Source organism: Rhinolophus hipposideros, assembly GCF_964194185.1.
Source record: "Rhinolophus hipposideros genome assembly, chromosome: 12".
Classification (NCBI taxonomy): Eukaryota; Metazoa; Chordata; class Mammalia; order Chiroptera; family Rhinolophidae; genus Rhinolophus; species Rhinolophus hipposideros.
In genome coordinates this window covers 50,983,942-51,006,601 of record NC_138058.1, presented here as the reverse complement: position 1 = coordinate 51,006,601, position 22,660 = coordinate 50,983,942, and the positions used below count along the sequence as shown (strand labels likewise).

The 22,660-nt window shown below is 37.8% G+C and overlaps 1 protein-coding gene across 4 annotated transcripts in view; it reads right to left on the bottom strand.

Annotated features, from left to right (window-relative positions):
* Positions 1 to 21,628, bottom strand: part of CDKL4 (cyclin dependent kinase like 4) — a 32,971-nt gene extending 11,343 nt beyond the window's left edge. The window contains exons 1-5 of one of the 4 annotated variants that reach the window (XM_081068675.1): positions 21,263 to 21,628; positions 13,605 to 13,703; positions 13,038 to 13,258; positions 9,989 to 10,110; positions 2,654 to 2,726 (exon numbers count right to left, since the gene is read on the bottom strand). In XM_081068675.1, coding sequence (XP_080924801.1) covers positions 2,654 to 2,726; positions 9,989 to 10,110; positions 13,038 to 13,258; positions 13,605 to 13,703; positions 21,263 to 21,569 — 822 coding nt within the window. In that variant the 5' untranslated portion in view covers positions 21,570 to 21,628. The remainder of the gene's footprint in view (positions 1 to 2,653; positions 2,727 to 9,988; positions 10,111 to 13,037; positions 13,259 to 13,604; positions 13,704 to 21,262) is intronic. The other 3 variants (XM_081068677.1, XM_081068676.1, XM_081068678.1) reach the window with 3 other exon arrangements.
* Between the last annotated feature and the right edge of the window lie 1,032 nt (positions 21,629 to 22,660).

Below are 22,660 nucleotides of genomic sequence, written 5' to 3'. Positions count from 1 at the left end.
ATCACTGAAATCAGGATGTGTGAAAAGAAGCTCTATTATATGCCAGGACAACAAGCACAAACCACAAGTGTCGGGTGAGCTGCGATGGACAGTCCCCTACTTTGGTTGAGATACCAAAGCATTTGGCCTCAGGGGATGAATATCATATCTACATCCTCAACAGCGAGCTAACCTGGACCGACCGATCAGCAGCCCCCAGAGAGAAGACCACACGATGCGGTTAGGCGCCTCCTGGGTGAGCCGGACGCCGCCGGGAGGCATTCTCACCTCAGAGAAGCCTCCGTTAGTCGTCTACATGCACACACCTGTCGTTTGCTGCACCTTTGTAATGACCCTGAATGAAGCAGACGCTCCTTGCTGGACATGAGGGTGATGCAGGGGGCATGGATGAAGGCAGGCCGAGTGAGCCTCACCCACCATGATTCCAGAAGTGGCGAGTCCGTGTTGTGGAGGCCCTGGGAGAAAACAACTCAAGCCCTATTCTTCAGAACTTTAGCTTTCCAGTTTTTCCTCCCTCCAAACGGGCAAAGAGATAAAAGTGATGTTGCTCTTCTTCTACAACTCAGCCCTCATACAGAGCTCTGTGCTTTTCAAAGCACCTTCACGTGAATTAAAAAATCATTTTAACTACACATAAAGCTCCTTTAGCAGTCTTAGGTGAACTTTAATACCTCCCATATCATGCTGGAAAGCAACAGAGATGGGGATTCAACTCAGCATCATCTTCAGTAAGTATTTGAAAGCACAATTTGCATTATGAAAAACAGATTTACGTATTTTGTGAAAAATATCCCTCTATACTTTTTAATAAAAAACAAAAGCTTCTGATTTATTCTAACAAAAACTTCACTGACTGTCTTAATACTACAGGAAGTTTCTCTTAAGTACTGAAATTTAGTTCCACGATTCTGTACTCTTCTTTGGCAATCCTAGACGACTATGAGAGACATTCTGCTGGCATCACAACTGACCACATGGAAGTCTGCATCCTTGCCTCAGTGCTGCCACTGTGTGGGCACCAACTCAAAGGGTCGAGAGTTTTTTTGTTGTTTTCTTTTAAACTATCATTATAGCAAAAGTACCCAGGAGCCAACTTAAAGAAACTCTCACTGACCTAAGATGGGACAATCTGAACATCAGAGAGAACAATGATTGCAAAGGATTGAAACACATCAAATATACAAAATCTGTCTATTTATAATGATTCCCTACACCCCATAAAAATCCCTGCATTGTTCACTCTTGGAAGTTGCTAAGACACCAACTCATCACTCTTAGTATTGACAAGTAAAGGAAATAATCACCTATATATCTTACTGTGTTTTACAGTAGCCAGAGTCCATGAGGGTAAGTTGTTCTCCATAGAATACCAATTAATAAATGCAGAAGGAATAACAGAATTAGAAAATCACCACATTTTAACCCTAATGAAATACGGGATATAAGCAATAATCATCTATGGATGCTAAAACCATCAAGTAAAAGGTTGACAGTGATGTTGATAATGGAGGGGATCAAATGAATACCTCCTGAACCCACCAGTCTATTTTAAGATTATCAAAAGTGGGACAACCAGATATTAGATGCCTCAGGATGTTGATACAATAAGTATACAGCACTATATATGAAGTATTCTTGTCTAAGAACTGAACCCGAAAATGATCATGCTTCTACATATAAATACCAATTTACAGGAAATACGGTGAAAGAACAAGTTCAATTACACACAGGAAGCAATCAGCCAAAATGATCCCTGTACCACAGCAGTATTCACAGTGTGCTGTTGGACCAGCAGCTTCAGCATCAACTGGGAAAATGTTAGAAATGCAAATTCTTAGTTCCTACCCCAAACTTATGTCATCAGAAACTCTGGGGGCGGGCCCAGAAAACTATGTCTTAACAAGACCAAGGGATTTTGATGCACACTCAAGTTTGAGAACTATGGCTCTAAAAAATTAATGATGGGAAATTTTTTAAAAAGATAGGGGAAGGAGGATTGTTATAGAATAAAAGACTTAAAACACATAAAAACAAAACAAAACCAACTGCTATGGTGGGTTACACTACTGATGTCCTGAAAACTTCTTTTAACCCAATATAAAAATAATCACAGCAATCATTAGTATTTAGGCAAAAGGAAACACTGTTTACCATTAAACACTGTTTACACAGTGTACCATTAAACACTGTTTACACAAACTTTTAATTCATTAGGAATTACCCTGTTTCCCCGAAAATAAGACCTAGCCGGACAATCAGCTCTAATGCATCTTTTGGAGCAGAAATTAATATAAGACCCAGTATTATATTATATTATACTATATTACATAAGACCCGGTCTTGTAGTAAAATAAGACTGGGTCTTATGTTAATTTTTGCTCCAAAAGACGTATTAGAGCTGATTGTCCAGCTAGGTCTTATTTTCGGGGAAACATGGTAGTAATTTGATTCTTACAGAAATTGGGAAAAGACCATGAATAATGCATTGCTTTGCCTCACATTCCGAAAATTTCTTTTGTTTTGCTCTTCTGGTTCTTACTTTCTCTCCTTTTTTCTTTCTTTCTTTTGTAGCTTTTCAAAGACACCCCTGAGGTGGTTAGAAGAAAAAAGTCATCATGAAGAATTAACAAATACATTAGAAAGTGTTACTTACGTTATGTTTATGACAGAAATTAAGAGCTTGAAGTGTTTGCCATAATACACTTTTGATCATGCCATCAGCAACTCTGGGGAAAAAAACAACAAAGGAAATGAAAACTCCTAGAATGGAGTTACGGAGCAGAACTGGGAACAGAAATGGAATAGATGGGGCTTGTCATGGACAAGGGACACAGTGCAAACGGTGTCTTGGAAGTGGTTTTTTTAAAAATGTTTTAATGAAAATTTCTTTACTACTTTTTCATTATATAATTTCCTTTTGAAATCTGAAATTTTTACACCTGTAAAAATGATACACGCTTATCGTGAAAATTCAAACAATATAGAAAAGTAAAGGAATTAAAAAGTGTTGGCTCAAATCTTGCTATCCCCAAACAATTGCTGTAACATATGGTGGCCGTCCCATTAAGCATCTCTGTTTTTCTCCCCTCTCTGCATTTACTTTTCTACTTTAATTTTAAATAAGTACATTCATAATGTTCAAAATTTTAAAAGTATAAAAGCATGTCCATGAAGAATTCTCTCATACCTGCCTAGCCACCCAGTTCATCGCCTGCCACTTCCCTCGCCTTTCAGAAACATTTATGCATAGAGATACAAATGCTATGTATACAGGTATTTTAGCAACTGTAAAGGATCTCATTATATGGATGTACATCATAATTTATTTAGTCCCCACTGATGAGCAATTAGGTTGACCCAATTTTTATTTCTAGAAACAATGTTTCAATGAATATATGGAATCATCCATCTTATTGCAGTTGTGCGATTATCTTTCTAAGTTGTAGAAGTGGGACTTCTGGGACTAACATTAGGCACACACATTACATTTTGATCCTGCAGAGATAAACTTCAGGTAGACCCGAGATCCGGTTTTGCAGGAAAAAAGGCATGCTTGAAGACTGATCTTCAATTTACCCAGTTCATGTTGGTGGTAAACACTCGAGCTAGTGCTGGAGTTGTTTTCTAACAGTGACTTATACCTAATACATAACCAGGGGAGGCCCATGAGAATGGGAGCCTGGGCGCTTGTGTCCCTGCAGAATCCTTACTCTGTGTGGAACATATTGGAAAGCAACACAGACAGGTGTATTTCCCACTGGGGAACTGGAGATCTGGGCAACTTGTATTTTGGCTAGTAGTAGTTACTTTGTGTAACTATCTCTATAAATTATAGCAGTTACACGACCTTTAACTTTTCTGTTGGTATCTCTCCAACGCTCCCATCACTGTCTCATGAATGACACCTGCACAGTTACGTACCGCCAAGCCACCCTCTCTAAGGAAGGTTATATCCATTTCTACTCCCACCAAACGTCTGTGCATTAAAGTCCCTATCTCATGATTTGGCTTTGCCAGTGATGCCAATCTGTGGTTAAAATAAAAAGATCTTATTTTGGTTTTCATTTGCATTCCATTAATTATTAGTGAATTTAATTTTCACATGATTATTGACCATTACATTTCTTTTTGTGTGTACTTCCTGTTCATAGCCTTGATTGCTTTTTTGATTGGTCTGTTTATTCCTTTTTAAATTGATGTATGTAGATTCAGGGTATATCAGAGTCTGCAAATGTGCTACAAATATTTTTCTCAGTGTGTTGTTTTTCAATTCTGCTCATGAGATGGGATTGTTGTTTGCATATTTCAAAAATCTGAAACAAGATTCCTTTTACTAAATGTCTACTGTAAATTTAATTGAAAAATGTAAAATTATTTAACATTGCCAATACATATTTGGATATTTAAATCGTATGTTTAAATCACTTTTGAAAAACTGAACTCATCATGTAGATGATAGCTGGCCTTCCAGAACAGTGAGATGGCCTATATATAATGACTCAGTTATGATATTAGCAACAAGACATCACTGTGTGAGGTTGGCATATAAGCTGAGACAGCAACAAGTACATGGAGGACTTTTTCTCGGAGCAGTTTCCAGATCTCAGATCACAATTGTGGTAACATGCCCTTGACATCAGTGGTCTGGTGACAGCCCTTTGACTCTAGTACTTTTCATTATTAATATTGTGAAAGTACCAAATTCGCAGGATCAAATCCCTTTCCATTTGAAATTTCTGGAGAGGTTTCTATTTCCTACACTGAATTCTGATATAACTTTATCCCTCTCCTCCTTTTGCCTAGAGCCAAACTCAAGACAATATTGTTTAAATTTTGTGTAAAAATGGAACAATACCCCATAAGTTTATCAAGAAGTCTATCCCCTAGGAGTTCGGGTTTTAACATCTATGTAAGTTCATAAGATGAGGGTCTGAGATCAGATGAGGACAGGAGATGGACTGAGACCCTGTACAAAGACAACAAGAGCCAAAGAGACCCCCCCATATTTTCCCCTTCCTCCCCCACCCCTGCAAATAGTAAGGGTCCCTGATGTGAGAACGAATTGGAGGGTGAGAAAAACAAAAAGGAGGCCAGTGTGGCTAGAACATGAGTGAACTGGTGAGGCTGGCCATGGCCACAACACGAGGGCCTAATACATCTTAGTAAGGAATTTGGATTTTATTCTAAGTTTAAAGGGAAGTCATTGAAAGGATTCTAGAAGGCAAGCAACATAATATGGAGAATAAATTTCTGGAGGTAAAGTGGATACAGAGAGGTTAATTAGGAGGCTAATTTAATAACCCAGGTGAGATTTGGTGATTTAGAATAACAGGGTGGTTGTGGTAGAGGGAAGGGAAATGGATTTCAATCCTTGGGAGGGACTGGCCAAAGCAACACATGCCCTAGTCATGCAGAAATGGAATGCTGGGTGGGATCTAAGGACGCCAAGTACAGAGGAGCAAGTACTGGAATTGGGAAACCAGGTCAAGGCGAGGGTTCAGAAACTGGCAGAACCCTGGTTACTAGTGTGAATAACATGGAATTAGGCATGAAAAATGTCATAAGAAAGTCCTGAGCTATTGTTGTGGAAGAGGGGTGTTTAACTGGATCTCACATGAGGTGGCACGGCTCTGTTCAAAACAGAATCTTTAGCTCAGATTCCAAGAAGGCAGATTCCATCTTAGGCAAAACAACATATATACCAAGTAATAACTATTAGGTTGGTGCAAAAGTAATTGTGGTTTTTACAATAATTTTAAACCTTTTAAACCCCAACGTAATAGAAACAAATGCCACTGATCTTACAAATTTAAGATAGTTATCAAAGAAAATACAGATTCACACAATGCTCGTTGCATAAAGTAGAGCATTGGAACAGTATTTAGCCACAGGCAGCATTTTTGAAAGCATTTTGGAGTGAAATAAAACCTTCTGTAGAAATCAACTGACAATGTTTAAATACTATGCTTTGGTGAGTGCAAAGAAAGACAAATACAGAAAGTAATGAAGGCATGAAAGCAAAAACTAGACATCCTAGGTCAAGACTGAAAGGGTTAATAAGAGTAACATCACCAGAGAATTCAGACTAGATTGCTGAGATGGCTCATAGCTACTCCGGGGAATTCTCATGCTGACATCAGAGCTCATTATCATTTAGTTTGTTATGTAACTTAATATGGAAAACTTGATTTCATTATCAGTACTCAAGACGCATTGAGTCCTTCTCAGTAAACCCTTGCTATCCTAGAGCAAAATCCAACCATTACTATGGCCTACCAGCCAAATAATGATTTCACTTCTATTAACCTCATCACCTTTCTCTCCTACCACATTTCCACATCTACTCCACCCCAGCCCCATTAGTTTCAGCTACTCCCTGAACATGCCACACTGCTGACACCTCCAAATTGTTGTATTTATTGTTCCCCCTACTCCCCTCCCTGGGCATTCTTTAATCCCTCAGTGTGCTTTATTTTTCTTCAAAGACTTGTAACTCTGCAAGGACCTAATCTTGTCCATTATTGTAGTTCTGGGGTTTAGACCAGTATCTGGTACCTAATAGGTGTCAACTAAGCTTGTTTCTCTGGAATTCTCAGAAATTTTATAATGAACACCCTGTAATAAATCCCTTTTTGCTTACACTAGCTAGAGTGCCTTCTGTCGTTGAATCCTGACCAGTTCAGAATATGATACCAGAAGTGGACATGGGAAACAAATTCAGGCCTTGGGAATCTAGGATTGGCTCTCTGACTTAGGTAGGTTTGAAGGCAGGAGAATCAAATTACCATTAGTGGCTGGAACACTAGTAAATGGGCACCCTGTGATGGAACAATCATTTTAAATACTCACCTGTGGTCACCTGGAATGAAGTGCCTATTCAAGGCAAGGCTTTGCTGGACTGAATGGGATTGAACAATATGGGAAAGGAATAAAAGAAAAGTGGGGGTGAGCTGGCCGTTTCTCACCTCATTGGAAAAATTAAAGAAAAAAGGGACAGGCTTAGGGCCTTAATGTCTTGGTTCAAGGCAGTTAGGAAATTAGTTCCAATGGCTGCTCTAAAAGAACCCCTTACTTCTTGTATCTGTAGGACTTACTCCATGGACCCACTGGGACTACCATGAGATGACTGAAACATCAGACACAGAATAATCCTGCAGGATGCTAAATGATAGCATAGACTGAATTTATGTGGGGTTAATTCATTTCTCAGTTACTTAACTGAGCAAGAGATATCCTTCAAAAGTTGAAATGTGACACTTGGGACTGTTCATATAACTAAGAACACCGACCAAACATTCCTTCTTATGAGAAGTAGCCCCCAAGCTTGTGTAATGCGGCTGTTTTTGCCTTGTTGAGGACCCTCCCGCCCCCTCGCACAGATCTCACATGAAGTAGTTGCATTGCATGGAAATGTCAATTCTTCTCAAGGCTCCTCTCCTACCACACCTCAATTATACTGAATGTTCTAGTATGTAAAGTCATTTTTTCACATACCATTTCATGAATATTTCTCCAGGAATATTAACTATTCTCCTACAGCTTGCTTTTATGGGCTGGATGTTTACTGTTTCATTGCATGGATATACCAAAGTTCATTTAATCCAATCTTTACTGTTGGAAAATTTGGTCAGTCCCAATGTTTTTTGTTGTAAATAACGGCATATTGAACATTCTTATAATTTTTTGCACCTACCTGATTCTTTTCTTAATAGAAATTTCTCTAAATGGAATTTCTTAGTCAAAGGATGAAAACAGTTTAAAAGATTTTCATACATAGTGCCAAATTACCCTCCTATTTATACGAGGTCTGACAATTATGTTCGCAAACTTGTTGCAACGATGTTGCTAACATTTTTTTGCTATCCGAGGGATTATTCATTATGAATTTGTACCAAGTTTACTATTATTTGTACCAGCTTAACCAAGTTTAGTATTTGGAGGTGCTGAAAAGGCTGCGTAAAAAAGTTAGACACAAACGACCTGAACTTTTCGCCAACAATTCATGGCTCTTGCATCACGACAATGCACCAGCTCACATGACACTGTCTGTGAGGGAGTTTTTAGTCAGTAAACAACAGTATTGGAACACCCTCCCTACTCACCTGATCTGGCCCCTAATGACTTCTCTCTTTACCTGAAGATAAAGGAAATATTGAAAGGAAGACATTTTGATGACATTCAGGACGTCAACAGTAATATGAAGACAGCTTTGATGGCCATTCCAGAGAAAGAGTTCCAAAATTGCTTTGAAGGGTGGACTAGGCACTGGTGTCAGTGCATAGCTTCCCAAGGGGAGCACTACGAAAATGACCATAGTGATATTCAGCAACGAGGTAAGTAGCACTTGAAAGGATGAGTTCGCAAACTTAATTGTCCTATCTCGTACATACACTCTCTCCAGCTGTGAATGACAATGCCTTATTTCCTGACTTTAATAATACAGAGTACATTGATTTTTGAAAAACCTTTGCCTATTTAATTTCTAGGTAAGAAATGATACCTTATTTAAAAATTTTGAATTTATTTGATTAATAGGGAGGATAAACATGTTTTCATAGATGTATTGGTTGCTTTTTCCCCCTTTTTATGGTTTGCTTTTTTCATATCCACTGGATATAAGTTCCACAAGGTTAGGCAACTTTTTTTGTATGTCTGTTCTCTGTTGTATCCTTAGCACCTAGCCTGGCACAACAGTAAGAGTTCACTAACTTTTTTTTGAATGATTTTCTAAGTGGGTGCTATTCTTTTTTAAAAATTGATTTGCAAAATCTGCATATGTAGATATGAAATTAAACAGATTCACAATATGGCAAATAATTTACCCAATCTGCCATTTCCGTTTTAGTTTTGTTTATGGTATTTTTTGTCAAAGAGAATCTCTGAAACTAATGATTTAATATTTGGCAGATGAAAGTCCCTTTCTTTTTTAAAAAATTTTTGTTTATTTAGTCTTTTTCAAGTTAAAAAATCCCATGGGCATTCTGATTAAAGTTTTTTGCAATCAATAAATAAATCAGGAGGCAGTATGTTTATATTTCCATCCAGAAATATATGTTCATAAAATAAAATTTTTTATGTTGTTTTATAGTTGTCTTTATGTAGAGTCTAACAATTCTTTTTATTCCTAAACTTTGTTATTGTTATTGGTATTTTAATGGGATCCTTCTTCCCTAGATTTTCTAAAGTGCTGATTGGTACAAAAGCTGTTAATTTTTGTGTGTGGAATTTGGTGTCATTATACTGAATTCCATTAGTTTTAATAACTCTTTAGGCAATTCTCTTAAATTTTTATAGAATAATATGATGCAAATAATGACAATTTTATCTTGTTTCCGAAAGTTATATATTCTATTTGTTTTTGTTTTTACATTCCACTGGCTAGAGCTCTCAGAACGATGTTACATTATAGTGGTGACAACTGATGTCCTTGTCTTGTTTCGTATTTTAATAGTGGTTCCTTTAGTGTTGAGTATAAAATTAGCTGTTTATTTGAAGAGGATTTGTGTGTGTGTGTGTGTATGTGTGTGTGCACGCGCACTAAGAAAGTATTTTAATCCTAGTTTGCTAAAGGTTTTTGTTTTTGTTCTTTGAATAATCTGGAAAGGATGCTGAATTTATCAACTGCCTTTTCAAGTTTTAGCAACCATATGTATTTTTTTCCTCCTTTAACTTAGTGAATTACATTAATAGATTTCCTAATATTGAACAGTATTAATTCCTTGAATTTAGATAATCCGATATATAATGTAGCCTCAAAATGCATTGTGATTTTTATCTGCAGTAAGTTTGTCTTCCTAATTATTTTTACTCTAGGTTAATATTCATTTGCCCTGTGAGCCCATCCTGAAACTGGAGAAGGGTAGCCAGTAGGTGTATCTCGATAGAAAGGAGAACTGTGGCTCAGATTTGAAATTTGCCACAGTTAATCCCACATATAACAAAATTGGGACCTGGCCATACAGAGATCTTCAGTTTCTAGATTACTTACCCATTTGGATTTCTTTCCAGTTCATTTAAAAGTGTATGATCACAGTATTCAAAAACTAAATGCATTTTCCTTTTTCTCCTGAACACCTCAATGAGGTTCACAAGATTTGGGTGTTTTAATTGCTGCAAAGAAAATGAGATACAAAGTTTGGTGACTTGTTTCTTGTAAGAGTTTCTCCCTAGATCCCTTACAATTTTAAGAGCAGAAGGCCTTGTTTATCATTCTCTATGCATATCTTGTAGAACATTTTATTACAGTTACTTACAAGAGAAACTACTCTTAGTAAGAATCATGGAATCTTATGTTGGAAGAAAAATTTAAGAATTTTTCTAATGTACCCATGATAGATGGTAACTAAACCGCTTGAATCTCTCTGGAGATTCCAAATAAAATACACAACTTAAAATATAAGCACTAAAACCAAAAATACTTCATGCACTTTGTGGAAATTTAAAATATACAAGTCATAAAACAACCTGAATAAAAAACTGAGGAAATGGAATTATTGAGTAAAAAACTATAAAAATCATCAGTACCCATTTAGCTTACATATTGCCATGGATTTAACGCAAATGTCAGCTGGATTTAAACCCAGTCTGGATTTTAGGGTTGACTCTCAGAAATACTAGATCCCAACCTTCAAATCTGATTAAACCGCCTATTCTAGGAGTCCCTACAGTTAGTCTGTTTTTAATTTGTCATTTTTCAGCTGTGTTGTTCTTTGAGTTTGGTGCTCTCTCTTATGCTTAAATGTTTTATGTGTTAAATTCTACTCCCAAACTGAAGCATTTTACAAGGCAGCTTCTGTTTGATGTTGTACCAAAGGAGAAATCCTGATTAAGATAATCCATCACTAGAGCAACTATGTATCATCCAGTCAGGGTAATGAGTATAAGCCAGGTCTGTCCCAGGCAAACCGGCATATATGGTCGCCCTCCATATAGCTAGGGTGACTGTATAATTCAGCTTATAAACCAGGACACCTTTGAAAGAGGATACTAACCAAGCCAACTCTGGGAAGAAGCTATGGACCAGGACATCTGCTTACTCCTACTTGTAACTCATCTTCCCTGTTGTTTTCCCAGTATAGGAGACAAATCACATTTCTAAACCCTATACTATTTACTCAGAAAGATATATAAAGAAATAGAACACAGTATTTTGTATATAGTAAAGTTCAATGAATACTTTGCAGGCCCAGTAGAGAGTCTTCAGTATGACATCGCATCCTCTACCTCACTATCTTACCTGTAAGCATGGCTTGACCAAAAAATATCACCCTGTGACTATGTGCCGGCTGCTCAACAGTTTGGGAAAAGGGAATCCATTATACATTAAAAATATTCCCAGAACACCAAATCATTTTTTCCCCTACATGCTTCACTGCCTAAAAGGCAGAAAGGCAAATAGTGGAGGAAACAGGTCACACGGGTAAGTCAGCTGCTTTGTGCTGCAGTAAAAATTGTACAATGGAAGCACAAAGGTGTCTCTCTCTACATGCTGCAGCTGGAAGCAATGCCAAGGTTCAACCTGGTCAAATCTGTGTTTGGATAGACCAGCCTTTGCAAATGAAATTAACTTAGCCCACACAGTGACTTGTCTGAAGTAAAATAAGTAGTCAGGTGGGAGAAAAATCAATCAAAAGTAAATAATAGGAGTATAGGAGGAAGGTAAGGTAGATTTCTCCTGGAAGGAATCTGCTCAGGGCATACAGGGGTGTAACTACCAAAAGCAGGAATGATGTACCTTCTGGGAATCATCATCACCAGAGACAAAGCTGAGTTGGAATCTGCCTACTTTTTACCTTCAAGTTCATTCTCCAATTGGGATACCAGTAACCCAGGAGGTACGAGCTGAGCATTAACTTCAGCTGAAGACGTTGGGAGTGGTGGTGGATAAAAAGACTTAGTTTCTTTAGAAAACCACCATTGCCCAGTTCAGACGCACCTTCTAGCTTAGCTCTGTGATGGAGCTGGCTCTCTGACTGGAGCCTACTGTGGGCTACAAGGTAACAGTGAACTGTTTTCCATCATGATGGATACACTCTTGAAAACTCCCTGTATATCAAATTCTATTTTAAACAAAACACTAGAATTTATTAGTTGAGGTAACTTGCTACAGATAATATTTCAAAAGTATAGAAAATATAACTGTTATCTCCCTTTAAAAACTGGATTTTGGGGGATTTCCTAAAAACAGATGACACGTCAGAAGTAAAGGTTGGCTGTGTATTCTTAAGGAAACCACAGGAGTTTTGTTACTCAAAGTGTGGTCCATGAACCAGCAGCTTCTATGCCATGAGGGAGTTTGTTAGAAATGCAGAACTTCAGGCCTACCCCAGGCCTTTCCACACACAGACTGCACATTTCAACAACATCCACAGGGGATTCTGATGAACATTAACGTTTGAGAAGTGCTGCCCTATGCCCCCATTTCCTCTCTGATAAAATAAGGCTACTGCATGAGCAGCATCTCTAAGGTCTCTCACGGTTCTAAAACTAAGATTTTTTTAAAGTAGGAAAACATTTACATTGAAAACTTATGAATTCTACATGTCAAATCCTATCAGAGTAGAAACAACCATACCAAAACCATGTGTAAAATGTGTATACATAGCTGGGAGTGGTATTCAGTATGTCTAGGAACCAGTGAAGAGCAGGCAGGACCAGTCCGTATCTACGCCTTGGGGCGGGCGCAGTCCTATGGGCCCTTTTGGGCCAAGAGACGCTCTTTTAGTTGCTGGGAGGAGGCTTTGGGGAGCGGGCAGAAGAAGACCAGGGCTGAGGGAAATGAGAGGACTTAGGACAGTGGATATTTACCAACCAGAAGGGGCATACTTCAATATTTTAACAATCTACAGCTGCAGTCTTAATGTCAGCTGCTAAACATCAGAGTGGTCAAAGTCCAAAGTCACGATCAATTTATTTCCCAAAGTTGCTGATACAAAGGAATTTGTATTTGGGGAAAAAATATGACTTTAAAATTCTCTGTAATCTTGGCATACATATTTCACCCAACACCATATTAGAGATATACAGAGTTAACCTACCTTCAACATTCGTATTTCTCTTAGTGCTATTTTCTTAACAACAGGATCATCTTCAGATTCCACAAATTTTTTAATAGCTACCACTTGTCCAGAGGTTTTGTTTCTGCATTTGAAAACAACCCCGTAAGACCCTTCTCCAATCTTAGCTAATTTTTCATACTTTTCCATTACAGAAGTGACTTCAATTGCTGTATTGATTGACTTGCAGTACAATGTTGCACCTGGAAAATGAGATGACTGCTTAATCAAGTTATCAAGGACAGTGTTCCCACAGATTATTATATAAAACCAATTAGCCCAGGATGCCAAAGGTTTATTTCCATCAATTATTTTCAAATACACTTAAAAATATTTGGATATTATTTCATTAGTTTAGTTCAGTCCGATGCAGTTCTTCCAGCTACTGCAAAAATTTCATATGCCATTTCTCATAATGGGTCTGGTTGGTTTCAGTTGAGTTAAAAGTATTTGTGGAAAGGGACTTTATTGAATCTATTGTTTTCATTATCCTCAAGTAAATGATTAAAATATGATGCTATAAAATCCAGCTGAAGGAGTATTTCGTACTCTTGAACATGGAGGTTATCTTTTCCCTCTTAACCCATTCGAATACTGCAGACGAGAAGAGTTGAGAACAAGACAGGGTACAAAGTGCTATACTTCCACCTGGTGGAGAGAAGAAAGAGAAAACGTGGGCTGTTGAACAAAGCAGCCACTAAAAAGAATAACATCTTTTTAGAGCATTATTTATTGTGCCTAGCTTTTCTATGTATGAAGGAACAGACCCTTTAATTCTTAGCTCCCAAATAAAATAATAATAAAGCATAAAAAAGGCAGATTTCTCTAAATCTTCACGAATGCTTTCATATCCATAGTGATTTCTATGAAAACACTGTGTTTAATTTTTATCTTGTATCACCCATTTGTGAATTTTGTGATGACTAGATTACATATTGAATAAAATAAGGTCAGCATGATTAAATAAATCAGTATAGGAATTAAAAATATAAAAATTCTAATTGGTCTTAAAAATCCCACCTCACTTTATTCAGCAGAATCTTGTTAATATACTCTAATAATAAAAATAGCTAGCACTTAAATAACACTGTTCTATGCAAATTATATATAATCAACACAATATTCCATGAAGTAGGTGTTATTTTCATCCAACTATACAAATGAAAAAACTGAGGCACAATGAAGTTAGTACAGAATTAAAACATAGGCAGTCACATTCTAAATATCATATTAGATAATCATTATATGATTATCATATAAGTCATATCATAATGTTAATCACTACATTATACTGCTTCTCAGTTAATTCAAAAGAATGCACAATTTGAAGAAACACTGACTCCAGGTCTTGGTATTAATAAAATGTCATGTAAAGAGCTGACCACTTTAAAAATTTCTGATGTTTCAAATGAACACCCTTTTTTTTAACTTCACTAATGTTTAGCCTTTTCCATCCACAATTATCTCAATGAAGAAAGAAATCATGTACTCTCATTTGCCGCTATAAAAATATACAATTGGAAAAAGTATTTACCTGGATAAATGACTATTAACATATTATTTTACAAAATAGATTCTGTTCTCTCTCTTATTAAAGCTCAAGAATACACAATCAAGTAACACATGGAAATCCATCACAGATTATGTTTGGAAAACTCTGTTAATCATGGGCACGCATAAGGAAGACCTGAGGAGGCCTAAAGGAAAGTTAAAGCTGAAGTAGATTTGAAGACTAACTGAATTTTGAATGCACTCCCCAACCCACACACTAATCTCCCGGGAGAGGGTGAAACATGGCTGGGCGTGTTTGTGTGCCACCAGTGCCTAAATTATCAACCACTAAGCTATGGAGACAGTGGTGACTTCCAGAAAGCCAGACTAAAAACATGAAAAACTGAACAGAGACATCAGCAACCACACACTGAGAAGGAAATAGATTCTGCAATACAGGCAGGCTGCTAAAACAAAAACCAACCCATTAAAAAAACAAAATCCACAAAAGAGAATTGGAATCCAGAATTGCTACAATATGTTACCTAAAATGCCTAGTTTTCAATAAAAACAATTATAACACATGCTAAGAAAAAGGAAACTGTGACTGATATTCAGGAAAAAAAGTTCAATTTAAATGGATTATGAGTGGATTCAGATGTTGGACTTAGTGACAAAGACTTCAAAGCAGCAATTATAAATATGTTCAAATAATTAAGGCAAATTACAATTTAAATAATTAAAGGGAAATATAATGACAATGACTCAAAAAACAGGGAATCTTCACCGAAAAATGAAAAGAATAAAATGAACCAAATGGAAATTTTAGAGTCAAACACACAACTGAAACAAAAAATTCACTAGATATATTCAACAGCAGATTTAAGATGGCAGAAGAAAGAATCAATGAATCTGAAGATACATAGAAAATGACCAATATAAAAGAGAGGAAAAAAGACTGAAAATTAACAGAGCTTTAGAGACTTGTGGGACAAAATAAATAATAGCAAATAAATAATAAATAATACCAACATATATTTAATAGGATTCCCAGAAAGAGGACTGAGAGAAAAAGGCAAAAAAATCTATGTGAAGAAATATTGGCCAAAAACTTTCCAAATTTAATGGAAAACACTAATCCACAGATTCAAGAAGCTCAATAAATTCCAAGTTGGAAAACACAAAGGCATCTATACCTAGATGCATCATAAGCAAACTGCTAAAAACCAAAGACAAAGAGAGTATCTTGAAAACAGTGAAAGAGAACCATTCACATAAAAGGGAACAACATGCTTAATGAATGACTCCTCATCAGAAAAACAATAGCAAAATAATCAGTAAAACAAAAAAATTGGTTGTTTAAAAAGATCAATAAAATGGACGAAACTTTAGCTAGACTATGAAAAAAAGAAATAAAAGTTACCAAAATCAGGACAGCCCTATAGAAATTAAAAAGATTATAAGAGAATATTATGAACAACTTTATGCAACCAAATCAGACAATTTGAACAAATGCTTAAAAAGACACAAAACAACAAACTGGCTTAAACAGACACAAAATAACAAAATAACTCTAGAATAAATAGAAAAATAGAAAACCTGGTTACACCCATAAACAAATGAAAAAAATTGAAAAAACTCTATCCACAAAAAAAGCCTATCCACAAAAAAAGCCCAGGCTCAGAGAGCTTCAAAGGTGAAATCTACCAAATATTCAAAGAAGAATTAAACCAATCCTTCATAAAGTGTTCTAAAAAACAGAAGAGGAGGAAGCATTTCCCAACTCATTCTACAAGGCCAATATCACCCTGCTACAAAGTCAGACAAGAAATCCCCAGAAAACTACAGATCATTATTCTCATGAACATGGACACAAAAATCCTCAACAAAATAATTAACAGAAATATATAAAATGAATTATACATCATGATTATGTGGAATTTATCTGAGGAATGCAAGGTTGGTTTAATATCTGAAAATCAATAATGCAGAATAACATATTAATAGACTAGAAAATAAAACTACATGATCATCTCAGTAAATTATATGAAAAAAGGCACTTGACAAACCTAGCACCCATATATGATTAAAATCTCAACAAACTAGATATGGAAGGGAACTTCCTAGAGGGAATCTGTGAAAAACCTAGCTAACATAATGCTGAATGGTTAAAGGCTGAACACTTTCCCCGAGATTGGGAAATTCTTCTATTTAACATTGTACTGGAAGTTCTTGCCAGTGCAATAAGTCAAGTAAAAATATTAAAAGCATAGAGATTGGAAATGGAAAGAAAAACTCTCATTATTTGGAAGTGGCATGCGACTTACTGTATGTAGAAAATCCCAATGAATGTGCAAAAAAAAAAAAAAAACCCAAACAGAAACAAAAACAAAACCCAATTAAACATAATGAACAAATTTGTAGTGTAATAGGGCACAAGATCAATATACAATAATAAATTGTATTTCTATATACTTGTAACAACCAATTTGAAAATGAAATTAAGAACACAATTCCACTCCCAATAACACTCCCAATAACATCAAAAGAGTGAAATATTTAAGAGTGAATTTAACAAGTGAAGTGTACAGAAAATTAAAAACATTGCTGAGAGAAATTAAAGAAGATCTAAATACAAAGAGAAATGCAATAGTCATGAATTGGAAAACTCAGTAGGATGTCAATTCTCCTAAATTCACCTATAGATTAAATTCAATCCCTATAAATATCCAAATAGGCTTTTTTGGGGGTAGAAATTGACAAGAGTACCCTAAGATTCACCATTGAAATGCACAGGATCCAGAATAGCCAACATAATTTGGAGTAAGAAGAAACTTGGAAGACTTATATTACCTGACTTCAAATTTTACTATAAAGTTATAGTAAATCAGGAAAGTATGGTGCTGGCATACACACACACACACACACTCACACACATACACACACACACATCCCCAATGGATCTGAATAGAGTCCCTTTTATTTATCGTCAATTGATTTTGACAAAGAAGCCAAGACAATTCAATGAGGAAAGAATATTCTTTTCAATTAATGCTAGGACAATTCGGTATCCATAAGCAAAAATAAACAAACAAAAACCCCCCAAAAACTCAGATAGCTTACCTCACACAATATATCAAAATCAACTAAAAATGGATCACCAACCAAAATGTAAGAGCAAAACTATAAAGCTTCTAGAAATAAACATAGAAAACAAATCTCTGAAACTTCAATTAGGCAAAGATTTCTAAGATATGAATCAAAAGCAAAATCCATAAAAGAAAAAAAATTAGTAAAATGGAATTCATCAAAATTAAAATGATTTCCTTCTCAAAACTAATTGTTCCATTAGAAAAATTAAAAGATGAGCCACAGGCACCAGCCCGGTGGCTCAGGTGGTTGGAGCTCCATGCTCCTAACTCCGAAGGCTGCCGGTTCGATTCCCACATGGGCCAGTGGGCTCTCAACCACAGGGTTGCCAGTTCGACTCCCACAAGGGATGGTGGGCTGCGCCCCCTGCAACTAGCAATGGCAACTGGACCTGGAGCTGAGCTGAGCCCTCCACAACTAAGATTGAAAGGACAATAACTTGACTTGGAAAACAGGCCTGGAAGTACATAATGTTCCCCAATAAAGTCCTGTTCCCCTTCCCCAATAAAAAATCTTAAAAAAAAAAAAAGAAAAAGATGAGCCACAGACCCAAGAAAAAATATTAGCAAATTATATATCTCATAAAGGATTTGTATCAAGAGTACATAAAGCACTCTTACAATATAGAGTAAAGTCAAACCCAACTTAATGAACAAAAGATTTGAACAGACATTTCACCAAAGAAAATATACAAATGTCTAATGAGCATATGAAAGAATGCTCTTAGTCATTATAGAAATGTAAAACCACGTAAGATACGAATACACACCCACTAGAATGGCTAAAATCCAAAAGACCGACAATATCAAGAGCTGATAAGGTTATGTGAAAACTGGAACTCTCTCACACATCAATGGTGGGGATGTAAAATGGCCTAGGCCCAGATGGAAAACAATTTGGCAATGTTTTAAAAGTTAAACATAAATTTAACATAAGAGTTAAACATGAACACAAACAGTAATTCCACCTTTAGGTATCTACTCAGGGGGAAAAAATGTCTACACAAAGACATGTATACAAATGTTCATAGTACCATTATTCGTAAAAGCCTCTAACAGAAAGCAATCCAAATGCCCATCAATTGCTGAGTGACTATCCATGCAACGAAATACTATTCGGCAACAAAAAGGAACTACTGATACATGCCACACTGTGATGAACATAATAAATAACCCAACCCCTCCCCCCCAAGATAATGCTGTGTAGAAAGAAGCCAGACACAAAATCCCCACATATTGTATGATTCTATTTACATGAGAATTCTGAAAAAGGCAAATGAGCCACTGTGAAAAACACAGAATCAGTGACGTTTTTGCCAAAAATGCAAAACCTGAATCTAATCATGAGGAAAGTTGACAAAATCAAATTGAGGGGCATTCTACAAATAACTAGCCTATGTTCTTAGAAAAAAAAAAAAAACACGTCAAGGCCATGAAAGACAAAGATCAAGTACCACTCCAGATTGAAGGGGACGTCCATAAAGAGATGCGAAAACGCAATGCAGTGTATGAACCTTTAAGTGGGGGAGGAAAACTAGACAGAATAATACAGGGGTGATTGGTAAAACTTGAATATCGACATAAAGTTTCCTAATTTGGTAATCTGTATTGTGGTTATGTGAGAAAATGTCTTAGTTCTTAGGAAATATACACTGATCTATTTAAGAGTAAAGAGACATGATCAATGTCCGCAACTTAGTCTTAGAAACTATACATAGTGGAACTAAAGTATCTAAACTCCTTTTTTCCTGCATATCTACTTCTATTACACGAAAAACTTTTTTTCTCAAACATCAATATAATCAGATATTGTCTTTCCTCAAAAATGTCGTAGGGCCTCTAACGCCACAGAATAAAGTTCATATTGTACATGATATTTACTGTCCTTTGCACCCTGGTCCCAATGTACCTTTTCCACATTGCTTCTCGGATTCTTCCCCAAACACTTTCAGGTCTCAAAGTCTCTGCTTATATTACTGCTTGGAAGGTTTGACACCAAAACCCTCTACAGACTTTTGCAGTTCAACTTAAATGTCTTTTCTGCGTAGCCTTCCCCAAACCCCAAAGGCAGGCTCCTTCTCTGCACACATGTTGCATTAACAACTTCCCCCACTACTTTTTCACCTTTTTTTTTTTTTTTAATCATATCTGACTTGCACGGGTTAGCCCAGTGCCTGGCACACAGTAGGTGCTCAACCTGCCATAATTTTATCCTCTAACATTTCCACTAAATATGTATAATTTTCTTTTTTAAGCAGAGGCAATAATTAGATTTTGGTTAACACAGTACTTGGGCAGGAAATCAAGATCAAACAGTGATAAAGGTACTGGCAGGGAATAGACGCAATTGGTGAAAATATTTTCATAGTCATTATTGACCTCCACCCTGAAGCTATATACCTCTTAGCTATCAGGCCTCCTGACTTCAGAATTTACCAAATATTTGACTGTTAATAAAGTTCTGTGTACAATGGCAGAAACAGGTATAGCCCTAGGCGCGTGGGTGAATAGAGAAAGATAAACAGAGATAAATAGTTGAGTGGATCATTAAATGCTTTGGAAATTTTCTGTTTAATTTCCTTAGTCTTAAGGATTTGCAAAAGAATGCACGTAGAAACAGAGAAAACACTTGGAGTCAGATATTTTCCAGCACTGTACCACAAAACCCCACAAGCAAGCTAATGAATAAATACATCGAGAGAAGGAAAACAAAATTAAGAGAGAGGAAACAGGATGAAAACACACGTATTACTATTCACTTCCTAATCTAAAAGTTCCTTGGAAACTCGTGTAAACAGCGGCGTTAGGAATGGGGCGGGGAGAGGCGGGAAGGAGACTTTTTCAAGACCCCGCCAGGCCAGTTACAGGTCGGTTCTACAGGCTAAAAGTCACAATTTGCCACGTTGTTGTTACTGTTTCCACCACAACCAAACGTTATTTATATTTAATAAAATTGACCCGGGTAATGGGCGTCTGTCTTAAAATACGGAAGTCCAGAACGTCAAAAGGACACACACCTGTTTATAAGTTTATCATGGTGATAGTACAGCTAGATTCATTAAAAGCATCCCCAGAAAACCAGAAGACCACAAATTTACGTAATTCAAGACACGAATTTTGTTAAAAAAAACCATCACATTTCCTGTGGACACACAACAGGCGTGAAAGTTTTGCACATATCGTTTTACTTCCAGGCGTCTAAACTAGTCCCGACCCTTCCTTCAATGGCAGCTCAGCTGCGCCACACAGGGGTCTCCCAAAGCGCAGAGGCGCCCTCGCTCCCTCCTCTGCCGCCGCCGCAGCCTCGTCCCCGCGGCCGCACCCCCGCCGCCGCCCTCTCTTCAGGGCCGCACCTGCGTCCAGCCGCCAGGGAGCCGCACCGGCTAGGTCGTGTGGCCGGTAGGAGCCACTGGTCACCTCTAGCCCCTCGCCCCCTCACCCCTTCCTGTCCCTCCGAGGGCCACCGAGGGGAAGGCAGCGGGGACCCCTCATCCAGACTCCACATCCCTCTCCGTCACCCCGCGCGGACCCCCACCCCTGCCGCCCGCCGCGGACACCCGCACTTACGGCGCGGACCGGGGCAATCGTGACGCAGCCTCCAGCAGCCGCGAGCAGCTCCAAGCCCGGCGCGGGTCGCTCTGCGCACACAGCCGCCCGCGCAGCAGCTCCGGAGCCGCCCAGCCGCGGCGTCTCCCAGGCAACCGGACGCGGCGGCCCGGAAGGGCAGAGCGGCTTCCGGAGCGGGTCTCCCCGGCACCCGGGGCAGGAGAAGCTCGCGTCCCGGGTTCATCCTTAGGTGGGTAACCTTGGGGACGCAGCAACAGTTTCTCCCCAGAGAACCCTTTAAAATGCCCTGAAGGCGGCGCTCGGGCATGTAAACTACTTTCCCAGTAACACTGTGGTTATACTGGCCTGGTCTTTTCCAAGGCCTCGAGCACTAAAATTAAGCCCCTGCCAACCTGAGTATTAGTCCGTTTCCTGCCTGGGCACACACCCTGTTTATCAGATCCTCTTTTTAGTCATTCCTCTTCAGTCCTGCCCTACACCTCAAGTAGCTTTTCAGCAAACTTCGTAGGCTTTTTCGTGACAAGCAGCTACTAGCTGTGGTATTTTGCTGCCCTTTTCATAATTCAGCAAGCATTGTACTAGTGACTGGGCTGATTTAGATGGGAGACATGTTTGCCACCCAGCGGGGAGGCGAGTCAAAGCAAACAAATAATGTTGGGGTAAATTGGAAAAGATAATTTTTGGCAAAGCTTACCCTTCTTGTTCCCAAGATGACTTAAAAATACTACCTGTACGTTGAGAATGAGCATCAATGAAATGCTCATCATGCCGATATAGGATGTCCGTATTTGTCTTCTGATCTCAGAGGTGACTCTTTTTCTCATCTATCTTCAAGTCTCCATTTCCTTCATTTGCTTAGAAATATGCTCTAATCTCCGCCCATCTTTGGAAAACAAAATGAGAAACCTTTATGTCCTTCCTCCTCTAAGACCAAACATCCTCCCAATACACTCAAATCTACATAAACTCACATCTACACATTTCTGTATCATTTCTGCCCTTATAGTGCCATAGAAAATTTTCAGTAAGGATACAAGTGATCACCTTATGTACAAACCCAACAGCCTATTTTCATCTTCATGTAGTATTTGATCTCTGCCGTTTCCGAAAATGTTGACTACTCGAGCTACTTTTCTCCTGAACTAGCTCTTCACAATTGGGCGTATCCTTCTTCTCTAGCTTCATGCCCCATTACTATGTTCCAGGCACCCTAAACTCAGCTGCATTTAATGTCACTATTCCTTGAACATGCAGCAGTTTTATGCCTTGGCCTAGCCTACAGCTCCCTACCCTGATTTCCCGCTGCACTTGCTAAACTCCTTTTACCCATCAATAACCTGGTTTATATATAACTCTCTACATAAAGGCTTTCCTTCCCCCAAATAGAATTAATTAGGC